The 25221-nt window shown below is 43.5% G+C and overlaps 1 protein-coding gene across 1 annotated transcript in view; it reads right to left on the reverse strand.

The window, feature by feature from the left end:
* The window catches only part of MRPS6 (mitochondrial ribosomal protein S6), a 66920-nt gene that overhangs the window by 6243 nt on the left and 35456 nt on the right, over positions 1-25221 (reverse strand). Inside the window, exon 2 of the mRNA XM_053903102.1 lies at positions 9448-9587. Within this exon, the coding sequence (XP_053759077.1) occupies positions 9448-9587 (140 nt within the window). The remainder of the gene's footprint in view (positions 1-9447; positions 9588-25221) is intronic.

Below are 25221 nucleotides of genomic sequence, written 5' to 3' on the forward strand. Positions count from 1 at the left end.
CCCACCCCCCACCCCATTGGGCTCTGTGCTGACAGCTCACATCCTGGAACCTGCTTTGGATTCTGTGTCTCCCTCTCTCTCTGCCCTTCCCTTGTGCTCTGTCTCTCAAAACATAAAATAAAACGTTAAAAAAAAAATCAAAAAAGAAAAAAAAAGAAATGAAATAAAAATGGTGTAAAGTCCTCTATCATCAGGCAAACTTCTAGGAAGTGACTTTTACCTCTGCTCACTGATGATATTACCATTCGTACTTACCGTGAAAATCACACACCGACCTGGCCAAATTCTCCAAGGTGTAATTCCACTGTGTTATTTCTGCACCACATGGAAGGCACGAGGTTTGCAAATCATCAAACTTAAGAACTGCTCATTTGTTCGATATTTAGTTATTGATTACTTACCTCGAGTAAGGCTCTAATATAGAGCCTAAAAAGTTACTGTGATCAATCATAAATTACCTTCTCTTTGCCAATCCCCAGCCCTTTATCCAACTCCCCCAAGCCCCAGTAACTATGGTGGCCTGGTGGGCAGGGCAGGGAACTCTCTCACTCAACACTGCCCCAGCATTTCCTTCTTCCTATTTCATTCATTTGTTCTTTCATTCTGTATTCATCAAAATGTCCCTCCAAACTACCACAGACAACTTAGGACCTCACCCTCTGTTTGCCAACATTCCCACCATACTTAATTCTACAGTTCCTTCCTCTTCCCTTGCTTTTCATCTAGTTTCCCTAGACTAGTCTTCCTCTTTTGCTTTATTACACTTAAAGCCCTGTGCTGATAGCCTGAGGCAGTGCGCTGGTGAAATGCCACATATCACACACAGGGTAATATGGAAGACCGTGCTAAAGCAAGGGCTGGGCATGCTCTGGGCACTCAATAACCCAGGCAATCACTACTGGCAGCCCTTGAAGTATTCCAAGTGCCCACTACCTCCAGAAGGTCCACAGACATCTCCTGCTCTAGAGTTAAGCCTGGCTTTCTTTACAGTCCAGTATTCAAGTTATTCAAATACCGCATCTGGGGTTCAGCAGCCATTGTTTTCTTCCATTTTCCATTCAAGTGTACCAGAGGCATTTTTGTGGGCTAGCCTCAGCGTCTACCAAACATGTTTCTAAAAGAAAGCGGGTGTACGGTTGCCAACGACCAACTCAACTGCCCACAGCTCAACTCTCGTGCAGTCTTCCCGAACAACATTACCCATCCACTCGCACTCACCAAATAATCCTAAGACACCCAAAGCTTCTGGATACCATTTTGTGATAAGGATAAAAATACCCAAGGATGGAAGGAAGCTAGATGCCAGACATTATCAGAAACCTCCTATTCCAGAAATTAAAAGGAAAGGGTCTCACATAGAACTTTCTAATTTTCAAAGTGCTTTCACATCTTTTAGATAGCTTCTGAGGAAGAGGATAAGCAGGAAGTAGAAGCTCCACCCCACGTGGCCCATTCAGAAAACGCAAGAGGAAGTTCCTCTGGGTGTTATTTTGGTCCAGGAGCCCTCTCTTAGCAACACTACTGCTTTAGCAGTTTTCAAAGTGGGCCTCCTAGAGATGGCCTCCTTTGAGTTTCAGAATGATTAAGTCACTAGCTCAAGGTCACTCAGCTACTGAGTGGCCACAGCCAGGGTTCTAACAGAGCAGATCTTCTGACTCCAGGATACAAGAAGCCACACGCTGCTCTGGGACCAATGGGTTACAGAATCACAGAACGTAAGTGCCGGAGGGGACCACGAAGGCAATGCAGTTCAACCCCTTCATGTCACTTATGAGGGAACTGGGGAACTGATCTGCTCCAGGTCACAGGGTCAAAAAGCAAGTTCCAGACTTCAGGCCCCATAGTTCCTCACTGTATCAACCACATCTCTTGGTTCCTGCAGCCAGAATTCTGGAGGTTTCTCAAGGATAAGGAGAAGTGCTAGAAAAGCCTGGAAGTCCTAAGACTGGGCTGCAACTTGGCTTCTGGAAGATTGCTGTTACTATAAAAACGCTTACAGCCTTTACCTTTTACCTACTCTGCCTTCCCCCTACCAGTCCTGACACTCCTCTAGCAACCAAACCTAAACAAGAGAACTGGCCAAAATGCAAATAGGTTTGTGCCCACCACCACAGCTGTGACAGTCATTTCGTGCTCATCACCCTGCTGATCTGTGCCTAGGGTTCGTGTGGGCAAAGACTGCTTCTACTCCCATGCTCCTTATTATACCGTGGAAATTTCCACAAAAATGAAACACCACCAAAACAGAAAAGAGGGGAAGTGGCTCAGAGAGGGGCAGATGTTACTGTGTTCACCAGTCCTGGGTGAAAGCTGAACCTCCTACCTCCCCTGCTCCCACTTAGGGCATTAAGTGGTCTCACCCCACCATGAGGGAACCAAGCATAAGTCCAGAACAAACTCAATCTCCATCTACCCTCAGTGGCCCAAGCCCACGGGTCAATGGTCCGTTATGGCTTCCCCACACAGAAAAGACTATGACCAATTCCTGGTTGTTGCCAGTATATATTCTTTTTTCACGTAAGTGGACAAACTGAACTGGTCAGTGAACATCTGCTATGGGCACACCTCAGAGGGAGGCTAAAAAGGAGGAACATAATGGCCTGGACCACCCAGAACATGTAGTCCAGGCAGGGAGAGAGGTCACAGGGCTACTGGGCTGGCAGAAACCTGGGCTCCCACTATTTACACTGGTCTGCCAGTTCTGGAGGAGACTGTGGCGATGATGAGGTGGTCATGGACATCCGCCTCCTGGCGGCTGGGCTTTTCTTACTACAGAAGGATGACCCGAGGAATGACAGGGGCAGGAGACAGTACCAAGCGCAGCCCTGCATTTCCAGTTTTGCACACAAACAAAGTGAAGCCTAGAAACAGCCTACTTAGAATAGGGGGTTGGGCAGCTCCTGATGCCTGCAAGGATCCCTTTCCTGTGACCACACAGGTCCATAACAGAACTGAAAAAGTGGGAGTTAGGCTAAAAAAAATGACCTTGAACTCCCCTGATACCCACTCCTTACATCCCAAAGGCTACCCGGGAGAAACCATTCTGAAACCCAGATAAGTTGCTGTTCAAGGCAAGGGAGCCAAAAGAGGAATGTCTCAGTGTCTCCAGAGGAATCCGAGAGGCCCTGCCCTCCCCTTCAGCCTGGCCCTCAGGGAGGGGAGGATCAAGAGGATTCAATAACCACAATTAAATACCAATTTTTCCTTCTTCCCCTAACCAAGCAAGCCAGAACCAAAACACAAGACCAAAGTCGCAACACATGTGGACTCTCTCTTACCTCCATCCTCACGATTTGAGCTAGAAAAGAGCAGAGAAGTAGGACTACAACTGCCACTGCCTAGACATCCCCAAAAGCTGGCATTCCAATAAGGAAAAATAGTTCTTCAGCTAGCCCCCCATTCCCCAAACAGTGTTTAAGTCAGCGAATGGACAGATCATTTTGGAGAACCCAGCTTAGTGATCTAAAGTCTAATTACATTATACACTCCCAGCACCTTCAACCCTGTGCTGCTCGGTGGCACCGGCGAGCTGGTTCTGCGCACCAGGCGGCCAGGGCTGATGGAAGCATCGCCACTGCCTTAAACACGAAGCCCAGCAGTGTTTACATTTAAATGGGGGTTTTCCCACGTGTGGTTCTAATGAATCACTTCACCTACAAGGTAGAAATCAGCTTTACCCAGGCATCTCTCTGCTACAGAAAAGCACTGACCTTCTATGCAGCACCAACTCTACAGAAGCACGAGTGAAGTGGTGACTGACACCAGGTGAGGAGAGAAAGGACAGAAAGAGGTTCAATACACAAATGCAATTCTCACTGCAGGTTCCAGCGTTCAAAAGCTGGAGGGAACTATTTCATGGATAGAACCTGCCCCCATATTCAGGGTGGTAATTTACCTTCCTCGGTATTTCTTAAGACACTCTCAGCACTACAAATCTCTCTGCTACTGTGACTGAAAACCCCAGGGATCTGAGAAGATGCAGAGAAATGGGTTCCCCAGGATAGACTGAGCCCGATACTGGAAAATGATGCCACTAGGAACACTCCATCCACAGCAGTGTCTCCATGGGGCGCGGAGGGGAGGCAGCAGCAGCATCTCTTCTCACTATCCTTTCCCCCCTCCTCTCTGGGGTCCTACCCCTTGTCTCCCTCAGTCACCTTGTGCCCAAGCTGTCACCAGCCCCCTCCCTGTCCCAGGTTGTTGAGGAAGATATGTGTCTTCTGGCAACGCTCCTACGTTTAAAGGTCGTATTTGTTTTTTATTTCACTTTTGTTTTAACCCTGTTATTTACAAGTTTACCGTAAAAGCGCTCGCTTGAATTTGAGTTATGTTCTTTGTCTCTGTTTCTCTCAGACACAGTCACACACTCACAGCCTCCCCTTCCCCCTGGCAGACAAGTGGAAATTTCCACCGAAGCGCTGAGTGGCTCACGGTGGGTGGGGGGTGGAGAAGGGGGATGGGAGGGATTTGAAACCATGGAGCATCTTCGAGCCTTTTTGAGAATAGGAAACAGATCCATCTGAATGCCAGTTTCTAGACTGTATCAGCTAAACCTTGCTGGCTTCAGGCTTCGCTGAGACAGTGAATTCTTCACCTTAAAACCAAGGAACACTCTGCGTGGAAAAGCCCTATTTCCTTTTATATCTGTTGGGTCTCATACATTTTTAAAACCACTAAACCTACAGCAGAATCCTTACAAATCTTGGGGCGCTGCCACTAAAAAAGAAACCTCCAAGGCCACAGCAGCCCTGCCTTGAAACCCAGTTGTGGAGCACCTTCACACAAGAATGGGGTCAGGATGCTGGCCTGGACTTAATGCTGGCAGGAAAGCACGAGAACATGGAAATGTTAGCTAACAGGAAAACTACAGAGAAGAATCAATCTCCTCTAGAGAGGGTGCCAGCTCTCTTGGAGTAAGCTGCAGACACATTTGGGGAGCGAGTCAGTAAAATTCCACTGATTCACCATAGTGCCGGTTATTTTTATCATTCTGCTTACCCGTAAATAGAAGGGCATCTTATATGTAGGCCAGCAGACCTTATAAGCACTTATTCACATTTTAATGCAAATGAGAATGGAGAAAGAAGGGAAGAAACAGGCAAGAAAAATCTCCTTCACTACTCCAGAGTGTCTTTACACACGCCTTCTGGAATAAGTCCTATCTCAACGCAGTAAAATCGGACCTGGTAAAAATGGTCAGAGCCAATCGGGGGCATCCTCTTAAAAACAAGCACAAGCCCAACACTGAAATATGGACCACAGTCTCTTCTACAGTTCTCCCTCCTCCACCAGAAAGCCTGCTCAGTCTCCGTCCAGCCCCATCTAGTGGAAAGAGAGCCTTCAACTAGTATGCGCAGTCCTGGAGCCTGACACTGGAGTGGTTGTGGCCGAGAGTGACAGACACCACGACTCAGAAAATGCCTGTCCTTTTTAGCAAGGGTCTAAAGGAACATCTACTCCCGCTGCTCCCCTCTGCCTATGTGACATCGTCCCCATTTAGACTCTGAGGAATGCAGTTAAGAATCTTTTCCAACACCCACCTTCCCTTTCTGAGTTGATGAAGGTACCAAGGTGAACATCTGAAGGTACAAAGCAGAGAAAATCTAGTGGCCCCCAGGAGACCAAAGCAAATCCAGAGCTGAGAATAAATCTCAAGACTTGTAAGACCTGCCACCCCCCATGCCTTCCACAACTCTGAGTCCTGCTCCAATCGTTTCTAGACACTGCCTGGACACAACAGGTGGTGAGGCCAGAAGCCTCTATCTATCTGGAAAGCTGGTCCAGAAGACCCAAACTTCCCAACCACCCCAACCTGGCCCAAAGAGCAACAGAGCATCTGGCTAACTCCTTCCTTGTCTAAGTCACGTCACCTGGGGGACAACTTAACTAGCACGTGGAATCCGTACATCCATACGTCTGTACATCTGTACTTTCTTTCTGGCATACACTGGTATAATAATGAACGCCAGGCACTGTCTCCTTCTCTGGGGAGACTCCCCAGATAACCCTGAGGTAGTGGTATCTCCCCTACCTACGCACTCTTCTACCCACACATCCTTCTTTTGGGTCTAGGTGGCACGTGTGTAGCAGTGGTATACAGCAGTCTGTGGCCGGTGCCTAGGTCAGCAATATGCTGGCAAGTCCCCGACTAGACTGACAACTCCTTGTGACCAGGAACCACAACAACCACAAGAACCATCCTAAGACCTAGGAATACCACCAGCACATATATTTCGTCCCATAAAATGCAAAAGCAACAAACACAAAATACCAACAGCACCACAATGTGATGTGGATTCTTGGAGGGCATCTAGGCTCACTCATTAGCCAGCTAAAAAACTAGCTCTCACATACCAACCTCAGGATTCAAATCAGCGCCTCACCGAAAACTGATATGTGCCATGGCCTCCAGGGTTGTTCAAAGAGTTAAAAGCTTTTGAATGCTAGGGGCGCCTGGATGGTTCAGTCAGTGAAGCATCCTACTCTTGATTTCAGCTCAGGTCATGATCTCACAGTTCATGGGTTCGAGCCCCTCTTCCGGCTCTGTGCTGACGGCTCGGAGCCTGCTTGGGATTCTCTGTCTCCCTCTCTCTCTGCCCCTCCCCCACTCATGCCTGCTCTCTCTCTCTCTCAACAACAAATAAAGTTAAAAAACAAAAACAAAAACTGGGGCACCTGGGTGGCTCAGTCAGTTGAGCATCCGACTTTGGCTCAGGTCATGATCTCATGGTTTGTGAATGCGGACCCCGCGTCAGGCTCTGTGCTGACAGCTCAGAGCCTGGAGCCTGCTTCAGATTCTGTGTCTCCCTCTCTCTCTGTCCCTCCCCCCTGCTCATGCTCTCTCTCTCAAAAATAAACATTAAAAAAAATGTTTTAAAAAAACATTATTAAAAAAAAAAACTTCTGAATGCTGAATTCGTAACAAACAAGTCCCCTGTTTCTTCTTAATCACCTCAAAAAAGTGAGCCTTCCCAGCACCTGGTACCTAATCCTGACACATAATCCACTAAATACATGTTTGTAACACCTTATGTGGCTACGTGCAGTGCACACACAGAACTTAGCAGGTGAACAAAATGCCTGGTACAAACATCACCGGGGGTGGTGACCCTAGGGGGAGGACCGGCTGAAGTCAACAGGACATCAGACCACCCTCAAGCTCCACGCTGCCGACATCTGACACACCACTCGATTTAAATCTTTATCCAGGTAACTCCAAAATATATTAGCCCCTCATCTCCTCTTTTACCAAAAATCACTGTGAAGAGTATTAATGAGTGTTACAAAATAAAAGATAATGGTCAAATAAAGGTGACAAATGAAGGGATCTAACTGAAGGGCCTCTCACCATCAGTACACTGATATGTGCTACACAGCTCTAGAAGGCATCAGACCACATCTAAATGCTCACTCTCACTCGCTCTCTCTCTCTCTCTCTCTCTCTCTCTCTCACACACACACACACACACACACACACACACACACACACACACACACACCATTTTTTGGTGGAGCATATCTAGTATTTCAGAGACCACACTTTGGGAAACATCACCTTAAACAAACACATACCAGACATTGATTAATCCCAGAAAAACAAGCTTAAAACATGAACCTCTCCAACTGGGAGGTTCTGTGTCTACATAGAGCACACACATACATTACACTTTAAGAATGCTGCTCCTCCTTCGCTGAGGAGTCTGGAAGTACAAGAACCAGAAATAAAACTGCTAAATGTAAATGAACCGAGAGATGCCACAGAGTCCTTGGTGGGGCACGTGCACCTCGTCAGGAATCCGGAACGTAGGGCTAGACATCGTCAGCAGTTCTGGCTTAGTTCCAGGGAAGTTCTTCCAGGGTCTGAACTTATTCCGTCCACAAAAGAGGAACAGCAGCACCCAACCCCAGCATCGCACACAGACGGCGGATCTCAGAGTCTGGTCCTCGGACAGAGGCATCAGCGCCACCCAAGTACTTGGGAGAAGTGCAAAATCTACAATGCTGGTCACACCAACCCTCAACAAAGTCAAATCCGCTACTTGGGAAAGGGGCAGAAGAAAACAGTCCTAGTGTCCATCCCTGAGAGCACCTGAATGAGGCAACGGGCTTCTGTCCCTGCTCAGTGCCTTCCATCAGAGAACCTGACTAGTCATTCTTAGCTCAATTTTATATGTTCCTCTCTAAGCAAAAAGGCAAAAGGATTCACGGCCTTGCTGTTAAAATGAAGCCCCTTTGTGGTTAAAAAAAAAAACGTTACATACACAATCTCCATCCCTCACTGTTATGATTGTGGGAGAGGAAAATCGCCACTGTGCATTTCATGTTGCCTAGCAACACCTCAGGCGCTCTTCAGAGGTGTTCTCGAGAAGCCGAACACTAGCACAAAACAAGGTGAAGCGATCCAAAGATGAAATCCGCAGGACGTGCTACGCCCTGGCAGCAGGTTTAAAGGCGGCAGGAAAGCCTCAGCGTGCAGCGTGACTGCACGCAGGCCTCTCCCGTGCACGGCGCTTGCGCGGGCCCACCGGCTCCACGTGGATCACACTCCGTGCTGTCCACAGAGACATCCAGAGATGGCATCACTCGATCCCCACGACAACGTGGATGGGAGAACGACCACCTGAGTTCAAGTATCCAAGGAAGCAAGAACCAGAGAATAGCGCTGAAGACTCGCTCAAGGCCACTCGGCTGGCAAGTATCAGAGGGAGAATCAAGTCTTCAACTCCTGCACTTTTCCACGACAATGAAAACCGATTCCCATCTTCTCTGTCACTACTTTTGGGAAACTCAACAATATGAGAAAATTCCTCATCCGCACCAGAAATCACAAGTGTAAAAATAACACCATCAGAGCTCAGAGGGGCTTCGAACCAACTCACCAAGCAAACTGGTATCAAAGAATTTCTACAAGGATAGTTATTCCTACAGGGTCAGACCTTTGACATGTTTGAGGAAGCTGCTATGAGAAAAAATTTCGTAACAGAAAATTGTGATTATTGTCTGGAGTACATAAACAACCATTTCTCTATTGTGGGTTAGGCACTGGTCAGAAGGAGAACCCTTCTGCTTCTTACCCGCAAGCCACATATTTACAAAGGATGCACTGAGTGTGTGCCCAGCACATTGCTCACTGAGGTGTTTTAAAGGCAAAACTTAAGAAATGTCAACAGAAAACCGTGCTTAGGTTGACAAGAACAGTTTCCCACAATCAAAAGCTTATATACCTGTTGCTCCCAGCATGACTTGCTTTTGTACTCTGATTATGGTTTATTACGGGCCAGCTTTACTCTAGCCCCATTTGACACACAACATGGCTGGAGTGTGGACCCGCACCCCACCTGGCACAAAGGCGATCTACGGAGAAATTATAATAATTTCTAAGATGAACTAACCAGTATTCTTTACAGCCTATCAAAGACATTTTTCAAGATGCATGTAGACACTTACCCTCCTCTACTGTGCCGCTGACTGTGGGCAGAAATCTTATAAGGCAGTGCTCGGTCACCCAGATTTTCCAAGCTCCTCACTACCGCCCCTCTGTCCATCAGGGCTTCTATTGTACGTTTCAAAGCAGCAGCGGTCTCGGGCTGTTTTTTTGTTTTCATTTTTAAAGAAAAGAAAAAAACATATCAGAATCAATAGAAGAACTAGAATGATAAAGTCTGGTCAGTTCCAATCATAACAGCTCTACTGGCAGGGAAAAAAGCAACAGAAACTGTCTTGCTAACTTAAAATTTAAAGAGAGAGACATTTAGTGTAAGGATAGGAGATAGCTCACAGATAACGAAGGAAAAGCTGAAGAACCAGGCCTCGGAGAGTTCGGGAACCAGAGCAGCTCCAGGGATCTGGGAGGCAGGAACTAATAAATGGCTTCTTCAGAGCACCTTGGCCAGGATGAATCCACGCCAATCATGGTCAGTCCTCGTATCCCATGACTCAAAATCTAAATTCCAGGGGAAGAGCGTCCCATCCTCTTGGCAGGACACTCTGATTGGCCGTCCCACCAGAACCATAGCCAGGGGGAAAAGGGTCGTCCCCAAAGAAAAACAGGCAGATTATAACCAAAAGGGGGGAAAAGGATGATTAAGAGCCAATCTCTGCTCTCGTGGAGCTTACAATCTAATAAAGGGATTAACACAAAAAACCCAGGTAAGAAGACACGAGGGCAGAACACAGGACGTGACACAGGGGCTGGAGAGCTCCTGAAAGAAGGCACATTCAGTTGTGAGAACGACTGCATTAAAGAAAAGCTCATTTGCGAGGAGCCCTGAAAAATGACAACGGGAGATGCAAAGAACAAATGAAACCGGTGCTGAGTGAAGGAGCAAAGGCAAAGAAGTCCGGGCGCACTGAGGAAATAGCTAGGAGTTCCACCGGATGAAGACCAGGACCCGGGAGGGCTGGGAGGTGATAGGCTGGATACAAGCATACAAATACTAAATACCTGTTAGAAAAACAAAATTCAAACAACGTAAAATCTCACCACCCAGAGATAAAAAAACTTTAAACATTCTGGTGAATTTCTTTCCAGATCTCTCTCTTTACATATGTATACACAAAAGAATTCTGGAAGCAAAGATACTTTACAGGGTAAACCTGAGAAGATGTAGCTAATGTGATGTGGAGAATGAGGCAGAGATGTGGCAAAAGAGGGGTGCCAAGATACGGTGGCTGGGAAAACGGTACTGTTGCTAACACCTAACGGAAAATCTGGAGGAGCTGGTTGGGGACAAGAAAAGATGGATTTGGTTTAAGACATGCTGAGTTTGAGATGCCTACAGCTCCTCAAGGTTGACCTCTCAAAATGTTAACTTAAGCTCAAAACAACAGGGAGGGTTAGAATTACCCATTTAATAATCATCTGCACAGGAGGGCTGTCTGAAGCCCTAGGAATAGCGGAGACGAGGAGAGAGGGTGGGGGAGGGGGCAAAGAGATCAACCAACAGAACCTTGGGGAACACAACCATCTGGGGGCTGACCGGGGAACTTGAAGTCAGAAAAGCAAACGGAAAAGGTAGTCAGACAGTATGAGGAAAATCAGGCCCACCTGGTCAGAGAAACTAAAAGGAAAGAGGCAGACTCCAGAACAAGAGGGTAGAGGACGAAAATGAAGGCAAGGCCAGCATGTGCTGGCTGCACGGTCACACTGCGGGATGGGGCTAGAAGCTGGATGGCAAGTTTCCGCGGTACAGGTGTGACAGCAAGGAAGAGAGAGAAGCAGAGCCAGGGCCTGAGGGGCATCAAGTCTGAGCAGAGTGTCTCAGGGGGCAGAACACATGAGCAAGTTAGTAAAGGGGAGTGAAGCAAGTGAAGAGGATGGAACGTACGCGGTTTTCAACGACAACGGTGGCAGTGGCCAGTATGATTGTGTAATTGCTGCGAGCCCAGCACTGGCCTGGTACGCACTACATACTGTGACACAGTTAATGTTCACCGAATAAAAAAGACAAAAGGTTTACAGATCTGGAAACTGGGCCTCTGAGGGATGCCAGGACTCTGAGATGCCATGGCCGCGAGTAAGTGGATGAGCCCGATGCAAGGGAAGGAACGCCGGCGAAGTAAAATCGGGGGGCGGGCAGAGGGTGGCCGAGGACACCTCAGCAAGGAAAAGGGACACTTCTCCTCAAAGACATTAACTGAAGGGATGAAGGTAAAGGGATCGCGAAGTGCAGGAATGAACTTCAGAAAAGGCTACCTTCCAGTGGCTCATTTCAGATCAAATGGAAAGAATAATGCAGAATAATTTTAAGTGAGCACTTTAGGAACCAAAGAAAATCCACCGTTCCTATCAATCTTCCTTTCTGACGAATTCTGTTAAAATGCTGTGAATGCGCTGAGTATTAGTTTAAGGTTTACCAACAAAATTTTTACTTTCATTTCACATTGTAGCCCACTGGGTTTTTTTTTCAATTCCTGCTGAAAATTATATTTATGTATTTAACTTTATGATAAAACAGAAATTTCCTGCAAACAATAAAAAGAAGAGCCCAAATTCCTTCACAGGAACACTAACTAGGTGAAAAATCTATGGCAATCTCTCCTTATGATTGTACACAAACATATTTTTACACAGTTCTAATCAACACGTAGACTAAATTCTTCTCACATTTCATGAGTTCACAGACATTTCCGCATTTCTGCAGAAGCCTCATTACTAACAGCAGGGTAATAATTCATTTCATTAACAATGCCATTTCTTGACCTGGTATTGCACCAATTAACTTATGATAATTGGCAGACAAACAGTCTTTCCAAATAAAGAAATGGGTAAGGTTAAAAAAAAAAAATTGATGGATTGCAGTCTTCTGATTAGCTACCCAAATCATAAATTTTAATTTCAGTTTTGCCTGATTAAAAAAGAATATATCTCAATAACTCTTGTCTTGTTTAAATTCCAACTGCAATGTTTACAGTATGAAACATGGAGCACCCTCCTCTGAAATAAAAAATTTTCTTCTATCCAAAAATAGAGTAAAGCTACTTAAAAAGAATGTAACTCAGGAAAATATCAAAACCTATTTTGTTTGACTTAGGTATGTCAAGTCAAATTGTAAACTGCTGGAATAGCCACATTCACTTCATGGTAATTTCATAGGTAATTTCAAAAGTTTTAAAAGAAAGATGAAGAAGCAAAAATAATTCTGGTTTATTAGGGGAGCTCCACTCGTCCCATATCCCTTACCTCATCACTCTATAGCAGGGGTCAAGCAAACGAGGGCCTGTGAGCCATCTGCCTCAGTACCTGTTCCTGCAAATAAAGTTTTATTGGAACAGAGCAGCTCATACATTTAAATAGTGTCCATGCTGCTTTTATGCTAACGGCAGATCTGTAATTACATCTGAGGCTGCATGGCCTGCAAAGCTTAAATTATTTACTCCCTGGCCAACCTCTGCTCTATACTGTAATGGACTGACAGATGCCGGCAAGGCCTCAATCCACTAACCCTAAGATGTGCCACAAATGAAACCATGAGCCTGGCCCAGAGGTATGCAGACAGAGAATTCCCCATGGGATGGGTAATCAGGTAGACAGACGTGGCACCAACCTAACTGAACATTAGCCTGGCCGTTCAAATCACCCCACAGGATTCACAGAAGTGACTCTACAATATTCACCATTCCAACCTCCAAGCTCCTAACTTCCTAATCAACCCAGAGTGCCAACTGCAGCTTTCCTCATCTGGTGAAACCTACAGCTCTATTAAAATAAAATTCTTAGGCTTCAAAAGAAACCCAAAGTTCTCCTTAATCCAATCCAGCACAATTTTCAATCTGTAAGAACATATGGTCTACAGGAAGTAAATGATCTTAGTGTCATAATTCTCATTCACAAGGTCTCTGAACCACTGAATTTCAACCATTCTAAGAAAGGTTGTGTGTGCTTCTCATGGGCTTCTCCCATCCCATCTGAAAGCAACTCCTTAAAACTCTCCTTCAATCCACCATATGGCAATGAAACACAATTTTGGCAAGGCACAGACTGAGGGGCTAAAAACACTCAGTTGAAAAAAACTAAGGAAAAGAAACAATGAATGAATGTGAATGGGAACTAGGAAAACTGGATTCCGGTCCCAGCTCATTCACAAATGAGTTACAACCCTGGGTGAATTGTTAAAATCTGCCCATTTTTAAACTCGTGCCTCAGTTTTCTCCTGTGCAAAATCAATGGTTCCCAACAAATTTTCTGCCTTCTACGACCTTTGCACAGACAACTTTTATACTGTAATTCTCAAAATATCCTAGGGGCATACAAAAAAAAGTCTCCCCCTCTTTTCTTCTGTGCTCATCCTGATGTCCTCATCATCCAAAAGTGCCCCCTGCCTTACTCTGTGTCGTTCCCATTTATCTCTATACAGCACTTGTGGCAGTCCGTAAATAGTCTTTCATCTCTAGAATGTAAGTTGCAAGAGAGCAAGGACTGTAGTCCATCATGGACTCAGCTGTATTCCCAAAGTCTAAACCAGTCCACACATCAGGGAGCAGGCACTAGAAATAGTGCTTAAATAAGTACATTAATGTATCAGTTCTACCTTCCTTACTTGCTTACTCCCTTTTTTTCTTGAGGAACCCCAAGCTTCCTCCAATCTATACTACAATTTGAAGCCACTTTTCAATGTAGCTCACCATCGGTTAGTAATTGCAATATTGAAGCAAAATGACAATAGTGTTTTTTCTATTTATTTCATGTAATGCCAAAATGTTAATACTAATATTGTAGTCTTAATCCAGAACTCATCTAATGGAAGTGAAACTAAACAGTCATGTATTTCAGAGACCAAGTTCAAATACATATACAAATATAAATTAAACTTGGATTGCTCTAATTATTTGCTGAAAAGATAAAGTACTAAAAAAATTTACACTAAACAATACTTTAAAAAATTCACACTGTGGGGGCGCCTGGTGGCTCAGTTGGTTAAGCTTCCGACTTCAGCTCAGGTCATGATCTCACAGCTCATGAGTTTGAGGCCCACATCAGGCTCTGTGCTGACAGCTCGGAGCCTGGAGCCTGCTTCGGATTCTGTGACTCCCTCTCTCTGCCCCTCCCCTGCTCGCATGCTGTCTCTCTCTCAAAAATAAATAAACATTAAAAAAAGTAAAAAAATAAATTAATTAAAAAAAAATCACACTAGACAAAATTACCAATTTTGGTCTCATTATTATTAATTACTAAAACTACCGGTATTCAGGCTACAAAAGACGACTGAGGGAAAATCTAACAGCGAACTTCATATATTTGCAGGGCTACTCTGAAAAAACATAGGTATGTCATATTTTGATCACTGAGGTTTAGCACTGTGGTAATCTATAAAAATCTCTGAAATCAGAGGGTAAAAATTCTAGAGAAAGAGAGCCTCAATGTGTAAACAACACATTTCTGAAATTACAGCTGTATGAAAGTGAAATGGGCTGGCATGACCCTCTCATCACTAGAAATGCACAGGTAGAGGATGACCACTGAATCAATCTTTGCATTAGGTGGGAAGCTGGTCTTGCTAACTTCTAAAGCCCCAGCCAAGATTAAATTCCAATACTATTCTGGCACCACTCATCATCCTGAAGGACACTGTGAAGTGAAAGCGGGTTTTTAAAAAAACTACAACTGGGGGGCACCAGTGGGTGGCTTAGTCAGTTAAGTGTCCAGCTTCGGCTCAGGTCGTGATCTCGCCGTTCGTGGGTTTGAGCCCCGCATCAGGCTCTGTGCTGACAGCTTGGAGCCTGGAACCTACTTCAGATCCTGTGTCTCCCTCTCTTTGCCCCTCCCCTGCTCATGCTCTGTCTCTCTGTCTCTCTCAAAAATAAAGAAACATTAAAAAAAACTATAACTGCATGGTGGTGAAGAATACGATGACGACTAGTCAGGTTTGGTGCTGTTGCCTGGCTTTATATTAAGGCAACAGCTCTTTTACCCACTACTGCTTCTACTGCTTTTGTAACGATTCCCTGAGAGGGTCCCTAGGAAGCCCAGGTTCCTTAGGCTACATTTTGAAAACCCCAGTTCTAGAGATTCTAATGGTCGAAGTTTCTACAATAAAGATGAGAGCAAACAAATGAGAAAAATAAAAGGAAGGACATCTCTACTTGCCCGCAAAATAAAATCTCCATTCAGTAAGGTTACTTAAGCTAAGAATTCGTCGGAGTACTCTACCACCACCATTGGTCAATACCAACATTTTATCTAATTAAACATACGTTCGTCCCAGTAAGAGTAGCTTGTGAACAAAATTATCTTGTCAATTAGACTCTCTGCCAACCATTAAGTTTTTGAAGCCAGTGGCCCTCAGATGCATTCAGCTATCGCTACAACAGCCTCACGGTCCACCAGGAAATAAAAATCACACAGAATACACAACATCTAACAGCATGCAGCACCCACGTACCCCTCACCTTTCTCACATAACAAAGACGTGTGCAACTCCCAGGAGCAGGTAGGATTCAAGGAAGGCGGAGCCAGGCCAGAAAACTGGCGACACCTGTGAACATGTAAGAGTGAAAGCCTTTCTCGTTCTCTGCCACATCTTAATTCTGGAATTTACGTCCTTAAAAAAAATTCCCTTGAAACCTGCATTTTCAGAGAGAATGTCCCTGGAAATTCTGCATTGAGATTCTCACAGCCATTTGAAAAAAGACCATCTGTGAGCGCCTTTCAACAGTAGAACAGGATTTAAAGGAGGTTTCTGTCACTGGCAGACCTCAGAAGAACAGAATGGACAACCATCTAGTACAAAATGTGTAAAGTGCCAGCACTGCCTAACAACAGCTACAAAGCCCAACTCTGAAAATGATTCCATGGGAACTGTTTCATAAAGTATTTTTATGATCAGAGAACCCCTTTTGCCCCACAATTTGAATCAAGAGTTGCAGTCTTTAAAGATGAAAAATTATTAAGCACAGAAGCAATTTTAAAAATTAGCCTAAGATTCAGTAAAGAGAAGTACAGAAAACTAAAAAAATAAAACTACATAAATACATGGTCAAACGTGATTACATAATATGTACACTGTATAACTTGTGGGTAAGTGACCAGCATAGTAACTTTCAAAGGCTTTTCAAAGGTCAAAGACAGAAAATGCTTCTATAAGTAGAACTGCACTGCTCTACTACTTTGCCTATGAATCTTATTTAAAAGACCATTTGTAACAAATATGGACGAGCTACTGAAGAAAGACTTAACAGGTTTTCGAAAGTGGGGGAAAGGACAGGAGACAGTAAGAGAACCAGCATCTATAAAGTGTACTAGGAAAATAACAAATGATTAGAATTCAGTGAAACCCTTTTTGTAAGCAACTATCAGGTGCTCTGCAAAAAGAAAAGTACCTCAAATATTAAAAACAATTTTAGGTTAAAAACTGTACATTCACAGTTCAGACATATCAAGTGATCATTTAACAAAGTTACGAGCCCTAAGAGCTGCTAAAACGTATAACAAGTGAAAAGAACCCATGAATACGAGATTTAATTTACACGATCATCTTTACGAGAAACAGTTGTAAGAGGAGACCACCTAGAAATCTTTATTGGGGAACAACTTTAAAATAATTTTAATGACACAAATCAGTTATAAAAGAGGAAGCATATTCCTGACATCTGGAAAAGGAAAGAAAACTGAACAAGCATACCAAATTCTGCGAGTTCAGAAATACAGGTTGAGATCGCCATTGGGGGAGATTAAGTATAGTCAGATAGTGACCATTTCTTAAGGCTCCACCTAGTATTAATCTGGAAACATTCCTCTCAAAGGCCTCTTCAAGCCAAGTATTTCTGGGTTGCCTTCTGTGAAATCCACCTCCAAAAGGGTAGCCACAAGGACGGGAAACACGAAGTCCCAGCCCTTTCAAAGTTTGTGATACAGACATGAAGACAGACACATGTAAGTAAACTAATTAAAACAGAAGTTAAACCTAAACAAGACTGAATCAAAAAGCATCAATGTGACAAGAACTCCAAAGGAGCTGCTACTTCTGACTGCTGGGTTAGAGACAGCTCTGCAACCGGTCCAGGACAGCTGAACGCCTCTCCTAGAGGTGGAGAGAGGGTCCGTTAGGGTGCTTTCAGAGCAGGAAAGAAGGACAGAGAGAGTCAGATGGCATTTATTTTTGGATAGAATCAACATGGGCACTGTGTTTGGCACACGCAGAAGCCATCACCTTTGTCCATTCTGAGCAATTTTTTGCTTAGCACATTAAGAGTTCTGTTCAAACACTCACTTATACTGCTGGTAAAAATGTAAACTTTCTGGAGGGCAAATGGCAATCTAGATTAGTCTCAAATGTGTATACCTTCAATACTACAGCCACTTCTAAGAATTTACTCTGAGAAAACTGCCATACGCGTGCACAAGGACTTAGCTCGGAAAAACTTCACCATAAAGTTATTAGGATGGTGCATAAATAGAAATGGAGTTGTCCATCACAGACCACTGGTTCAATAAATTATTTTCACTGAATAGTAACACAGCCATTTAAAAAAAGGACGTTGATCCTTACGTAAGACGCAAAAATATTTTAACGAAACTAAAAATCAGCCGGTAGGGTCAGTCCATATTTCTTTCTAAAAGAAAAAAGTACTTATGTACACATACATTGGAAAAAAGTCTGGATGAATATACAACAAAATGTTACTACTTTTCCCTAGGTAGTAAGATGACAGGAATATTCTGTTGTGTTTTCTTTTCATGTTGCTTTATTACTTGACTTTTTACAGTGAGCAATAAAAAGTTGTTTTAGAAACAAACTGCTTTTGGGGAAAATTCAGTTTTGTTTTGATTTAAAGAGGATTTCTTCCCGTAAGTCTATGCCAGAGACTTGCTTGCTATCTTACTATGGATGCCATAATTTGCAAATTTTGTACTGAAGTCCTAAACCTAAGCCTCAAACATTTAGAACTCATTCACAGACTTCCACATCCATATACATTTTTAATACGAATCAGAGAGGTATTGATAGATAAGCTTTCAGTGGTTACTGAGAGAGCCTTGCAAGCTGTACTTCTAATATCATGAGCTATGTTTACATTGGCTGCTCGGATTCTTGACAATCAGAGAAAAACCAGAAATCTAGAAGTCAGGAGCCTAGAGATCACTGGTCCTAAAATCAGAGCCGACTAAGGACATGTGACAGGACAAGACCAAGTCTGGCCCTGAGAACACAATGGTCAATGATATCAAGGTAATGAGTGGTGGGTTAAGCATCCTACTCTTAGTTTCGACTCATGTCATGATCTCATGGTTCATGGGATTAAGACCCAAGTAAGGCTCTGCGTTAACAGTGTGGAGCCTACTTAGGATTCTCTCTCTCTCTCTCTCTCTCTCTCTCTCTCTGTCCTTCCCACCATGTGCATACATGCTCTCGCTCTCTCTCAAAATAAACATTAAAAAGAAGAAGAAGAAGAAAAAGAAGAAGAAGAAGAAGAAGAAGAAGAAGAAGAAGAAGAAGAAGAAGAAATAATAATAATCAAGGTGATGAGAAAAGAGGAACTTGACCATATTCTATGGCCATGCACCAGGACTGAGATTCTTGAGACCTGGGAAATCAAACATAAAAATTTATTCTTTGGGGCATGTGATAAAAATAAAAAGAACCCAGGGAAGAATGGAAGAAAAAAAAAATCAGAGGAGCAAGAGTCCAATAACTGCTGAGTCCAGCACAGATTAATGTGTGCCAATAACAAACTGAAAATAATAAAGCAGTCACACTTCATAGCATGGCTGAGTTTGCAAATGTAAAGGTAGTTAGTAGGATGACCAGTAACTTCAGCTACAAGGTTGGCAAGACTGCCTCTAAATCATAAACTGGACTTACTAAGGGACCCTGCAGCTAGCCCACAGTGAGTCACCAATACCAGCTCTGGTGTCAAAAGATTATAAATGAATGAATTTCAAGACCTCACAGAACAAGAAAGTCATGATTACATGAGATCCAACTCTGTATGAATTTATGACTTGTCAGTTACTTACGGGCCCAGGTTAACAGTAAATCTGTGTAGTTCGACTATAATGCAGTTTTGTTCCTTAATTAATCCACTTGTTTCCCAGGTCTCAAGTCAAAGAATATCAATCAGATAGATGCCATTTCAGGCCAAATTTGGAGGTTCAACTGCATACAACCAACAGTTCCTTTCATGATTTGGGTACACCAAAAGAAAAGGGCAGAATCACCAAGGCATCCTCTAGAGCACAGTGGAATCATCTGAGGAACTTTTTTGTGTGTGTGTGAGAGAGAGAACGAGCGACAGAGGGAGAGGGGCAGAGGAAGAGAATTATCTCAAGCAGGCTCCACACCCAGCACAGAGCCCGATGCGGGGCTCAATCCCATGACCCTGGGATCATGACCTGAGCCAAAATCAAGAGTCAGATGCTCAATCAACTGAGCCATCCAGGCACCCCTAACCTAGGAACTTTGAAAAATGAGATGCTTATGTCTCACCTCAGATATTTTGATTCAATTGGCCTAGGAATTTAAGAATCCTGGGCACTAGCATTTTTGAAACTCTCCAGGTACAGACAAAGCTGAGAACCACATTCTAGTATGAAGTTGGCTGGCTTCTCATCAGCCAAAAAATGAGTGGTTCTGGCCGAACTGTAGTTTATAAAGGACTTTCAACAATGATCTCCTACAACTCTAATTTAATAAACATAAAAGCTCCACTTCTTTTTTCACAATAACAGAGCTCTCCCTGACATGAAATAGAGAAATAACAACCCCAATAGGTGACTACTTGTGGTTAATAGTACTTCAACAGCTGGAAACAATGCCAAAACGAAGATGTCCATCTTTGCTATTCTGAGGACATTCTGAAATCCACACCCTTTTACTGGGAGATTTCCACTTCTGTCTTCCCCATCCCCACTCCAGATGCCTGTACAGATGAATAAAAGATGGGAAAGAGGAAGAAGACTGGCAGGAATCCTGGTTACTATGGCAGCAAGTAAATGAAATGCCAAAGCTCATGAAACGGATAGTGAGAGCAGGAATCAGGTATACATCACTGAGCTACCTGTCTTGTGGACTGCTCTCCTTCACGCACAATTCAGTTCCCTGCCTTCATCTTACAGTTCGGCCTCTGCAGGGAGTAGGAGGGCAGCACTGGAATGACAGGGAGACCAAGGGAGGTAAGAACCCGCAAAAGATTTAGTGACTAGAGACAACAGGGTTATTAAAGAAAGAATCCTATTTTATATCCTGTGAATCTTCTAAACATCAGTGTACGAGTTTAGCAAAAAATGTGTTCGTTGACTGGGTTAAGAGAAGTATTTTTTTTAAATATGCCCTGATGGAGAAACTTGGGCCTTGGCAAGAGTCAGATCTGCATTACCCTACAGAGCAACTGTGTCCACCAACCAGGCCACTGCAGGGGTGCTTAACTTAGGAGGTGAGAGGAAGGCATTTGAGGGATTGCACTACTCTGAAGAGCAGGAGGAGCAGGGTATAAAGGCACAGTGGAATTAAAGAAATAAAAACATCCTTCCAGATTCAGTTACTTCCTAGAAGTGTGCTTCTCCTCTGCGATCCTACACGGACCGCTCCCATTCCACACACATCTTGCAAGTACAATTATGTCGAGTACCATCCCCTTCCTTAACTAAGCTTCTTCAAGGTTGCATCTATTCATCTTTACTACATGCTGGAGATGCAACGCAACTGGCACACAGAATGTGTTTGCTAAGTATTTGATGAATGCATAAGTCAAAGAATAAATGGAAAAATGAAGGGATGGAAGTTGCTAACTGCACTTGAATTCACTGAAGAGAAAGAAAATGCTAAGCCAAGTCAGAAAATTCAAGGAGAAATAAGATATTCAACTGCAAAGAGGAAAACAGCACCATTTGTTTTCAAAAGACAGATATGCATAATAAAGCTAAAGCACATCCTGTTAGTCAAAAACAGATGCACAGTCAAGGAAGAAGGAATAAACAGGTGAGAGACTGATACAAAACAAAGACACAGCCAGACTCATAAAGGTGCTTCCAAACTTCTAAGGATTCTTGGGACATAATCAAGAATCATGGACATTCTACTCCTAGAGTGTACAGGAAATATTACGCATCCAACTTCAGGACTCTGAAAAGCTAGGACAACTTCTGGAAACCGAGTCAGCAGGTCGTGCTGTCTCTACATACCAAGTAGAGACAACAGCATTGTACAGTGTCTTCCAGAGGGTGTGACAATGAAATTTCCTATTACAACCGGAAGGACAGTGAAACCAAGGGAATGGTAGTCTTCACTGTTGTGTTTACTTCCCACCCCTACAGTCTAACGTCAGTAGTGTGTACCCTGGAGACTGTATTTGCTGATTTAAACATATAAAAAGGGACGTCAGAGTGCCTCAAAGTTGTCTAGAAAAAAAAAAAAAAGACAGGTAAAGGGTCTCTTGCACACCCAAGAGAATGAAAAAGATAAAGCTGGATTTTGAGACTTAAGAGTACCCTTATCTTGAGTATTTGTCTTCAAATACTCAAAGGGAAAAAAGGTAACACTTCAGAGGCAGAACTTGAGCTATCAAATGAAAGAGGCAGACTGGAGGTAAGAAACCCCTTTAAAATCAGAACTTCCCGTAACTGAAGTGCACCTTCTGGGAGAGCCGCTGACAAAGTTCTAGTTCTTGCGGGCGGTGGTTACACGGGTGTTTGCTTCGCAGGTACAGTGGATCCTCATTACGTGCGGAATCCATACATGCCAATTCGTGTACTAGCGAAAACTTATTTGTGCCGCCCAGGTGGACACTCCCACCAACTTCTGCAGTCATCTGCAGACACACGCATGTGGACACCGGTGGAAAATGTGCCACCCGACATGCACATTCCCGGCTGAGGCCCAACAACCGAGGCTCTGCCTTCTTGTTTCAGGTCTCCCATGGTAATAAGCAGGTGTCTTTTCTGCGGCCCACGTAGTGCCATGTTTTCCTGCATTCTTGTGCTTTTTGTCAATGCTGTTTAAAATGGTCCCCTGAGTGTAGTGACATGCTGTCCTAAATGTTCCTTGGTGTAAGAAGGATGTGATGTGCCTTACAGGAAAAATGCATTAGGTAAAGCTTCATTCGTGGCATGGGTTAGGATGCTGTTGGCTTTGAGCTCAATGATTATGAATCAAACATATTAAATATAATGTCTTCATCAGACTTCATCAGAAACACACATAAAAATGAGGTTATGTCTCGGTCAGTTAATTAAAATGTGACCAGCCAGAGGCTCACAGGAACCCAACCCTGCATCTCCTCAAGGGGCAATGACTTGTATTCACGAATTCAGCGTTAGAGGCCACTTTACAGAAAGTAACTGCCACAAATAACAAGTAGCAACCATACTCACTGTGCTGTATACCAGTTCATTTTCATGGGACGGAGTATGTATGTTAAACTCCACACACAAAAAATGTTTTCGTAGGTGGGCTTCGTGCATTGTACAGAAGAATCAAACACACAACTCCTAAGGCCCCTTTTGAAATGTGAACCATCATTAGCTCTGCGCTTTCAGAGACCAACAGAATTTTAAAACTCCAACTGTGCTTCTGGTTGTCAACATGTTCTTTTTGGGAAGGACTGAAATGGGCTATAGACTCAGAAATGTCAACTTTCAAATACTAAGCAAAGAGCAGATACCAAAACTTCCCAGTAAGTTGGAAGTTGCAACACAAGCATCTAATTATACTCCTTCTGAAAAACCTACTAGAACTACAGTAAAGAGCTTTTTATTGTGTGTGTGTGTGTGTGTGTGTGTGTGTGTTTTAAGGTACAACTCTGAAAGAATGAGGAAGACAAGACGGGAACACAGCAATTCAATCTGGAGAAGAAAGAAAATATATGAAAGAAAGCAGCAATGGGGAAAACCAAGAATCAACCGTACTTAACAATGGAGAATTCCTCCAAAGATCCAAGAATTGGCAACACGGGGTATGCCTGTGAAAGTGGGGGTGAAGTAAGAGGCTAAAATAAAGTCTGTCAAAAGCGTAAGGAGAAACTGGATCCTTAGATGCATGTCTGGAGGTTTATTCTCTGGAGTGGACAAAACAGAGAGAAACCTCTGGACCAGGAGACACTCGCACAGCTCTAAGTGGGGGCACCACACCAAAAAGAGACTGAGGAAAAAAACGCATACTGAATGATGAGACCCCTGGGCTCTTTCCCCACTTAGCTCCCAGAATGATGGCCCAAGGCCTTTCATCCTTCAGTCAAAAACTCTTAAGACTATTCTTTGGGCAATCTGACCTGTTCAAAAGATACCACAGGAGTCATGCAACAAACAGCCAGGCCATGAAGGCCAGACAATGAAGCAGACAAGCTCCACCCACGCATTCAGTAGTCCATTCAGTTAAACCAAAGACGGCATACATTTGAGAAAAGCCTTTAACAGGAGAGCTCAACACAGAAAAAACTGAAGTAAACAAACACTGCAGGAAGAGAAAACACTATCTTCAGAGATGAAAAGATACGGCAACCATGAAACAAGAGACTAGAAAAAAGGAAGATTCGGGGAACAAAGCAGCACTGATAAAGTAAATACCTGAGAAATTTTTTCAACAGAAGGGTTAGAAGATAAAGTTAGAAACACCCTTAGAAAGAGCAAAAAGACAAAGACAATTAAGAAAATTAAAAAACAAGAGACTGTACGAAACTGGACCAGTCCACATGATCCAAAGAGTTGAACAAAATTCAAAGTTCAAAAAACTCCTTTTTTCCAAAAAGGAGAAAACAGAGAGTAATCATCCTAGAAATAAAAGACACTCGGTTGCCAAACTGAAAAGGGCCCACTGAGGGCCAGTACAATGGAAGAAAAACTTTCAAGGCATGTAATAATGAAATTTCAGAACACTGAGACTAGAAGCTAGGGGGAAAAAAAAAGTCTTATGCTTACAAAAACTGAAGAAAAATACTTCCCAATCTACAATTCCATATTCAGCAAAACTCTTAAAAACATCTATACACCTGCAAAAACTTTAATTCTAAAGAGTTGTAAGATTGAAAAATGAGTTAATGTGTCAATATTATCTGATTTCTTGCAGCTGGAAAAGGGAGTAATGGGGAAAGCTAAAAGAACCTTCTAGCGCTGGTGTAGAATTAGGAGGCCTCAGATGTATATGAATACCCTACTTCTGTATACTGAAAAGGGCCCAGAAGAAGGGCCATGTTCACCCCTGTAAAGAATGGGCACACCCAGACCTTGATTTCTAAATTCCATTCCCTAACTAAATGCCTGGTCCCAATGGGGAAAGGAAAGTACAAGATAAGCCTGCAACCCCTTGCTGTGCTGGGAAATCAGGAAGCACTGAAAAAATGATACAAATGGGCATCAAGGACACAGAAACTAGTCTGAGGAGAGTATCAATGGCTAAATCTGGAAACATTTGAGCAAAATGATGACAGTAATGGAGTATAACCCACTAAATGAGTTCATACAAATAAATGGGAAGAGGAGGAAGCTTTCCATTTGAGTATAGCAAACAACAACAAAACTTCACACACAAAAAAATCAGTTTTGCATCATCATTGTAGTAACTTTGCTCAGGCAAAAATTACCTATGGACACTGAATTCAGGGGTTCAAGCCTGATGAGGAGTAAGTTATTTACGTAATCTCTTATTATTTTCCCACAGATTATTTATTGGCTAAAGGAAAAACAGTACCTTGACAGTGGAGAAACCTGACAGACACCGTCTTAACCAAGTATCAAAGTTAATGTCAACATTAAGGGAACAACATCACGTACCTCCCAACATGAAGCTTTGA

This window comes from Panthera pardus, unplaced genomic scaffold (genome assembly GCF_024362965.1).
Source record: "Panthera pardus isolate Hobbes unplaced genomic scaffold, ASM2436296v1 HiC_scaffold_16, whole genome shotgun sequence".
NCBI lineage: Eukaryota > Metazoa > Chordata > Mammalia > Carnivora > Felidae > Panthera > Panthera pardus.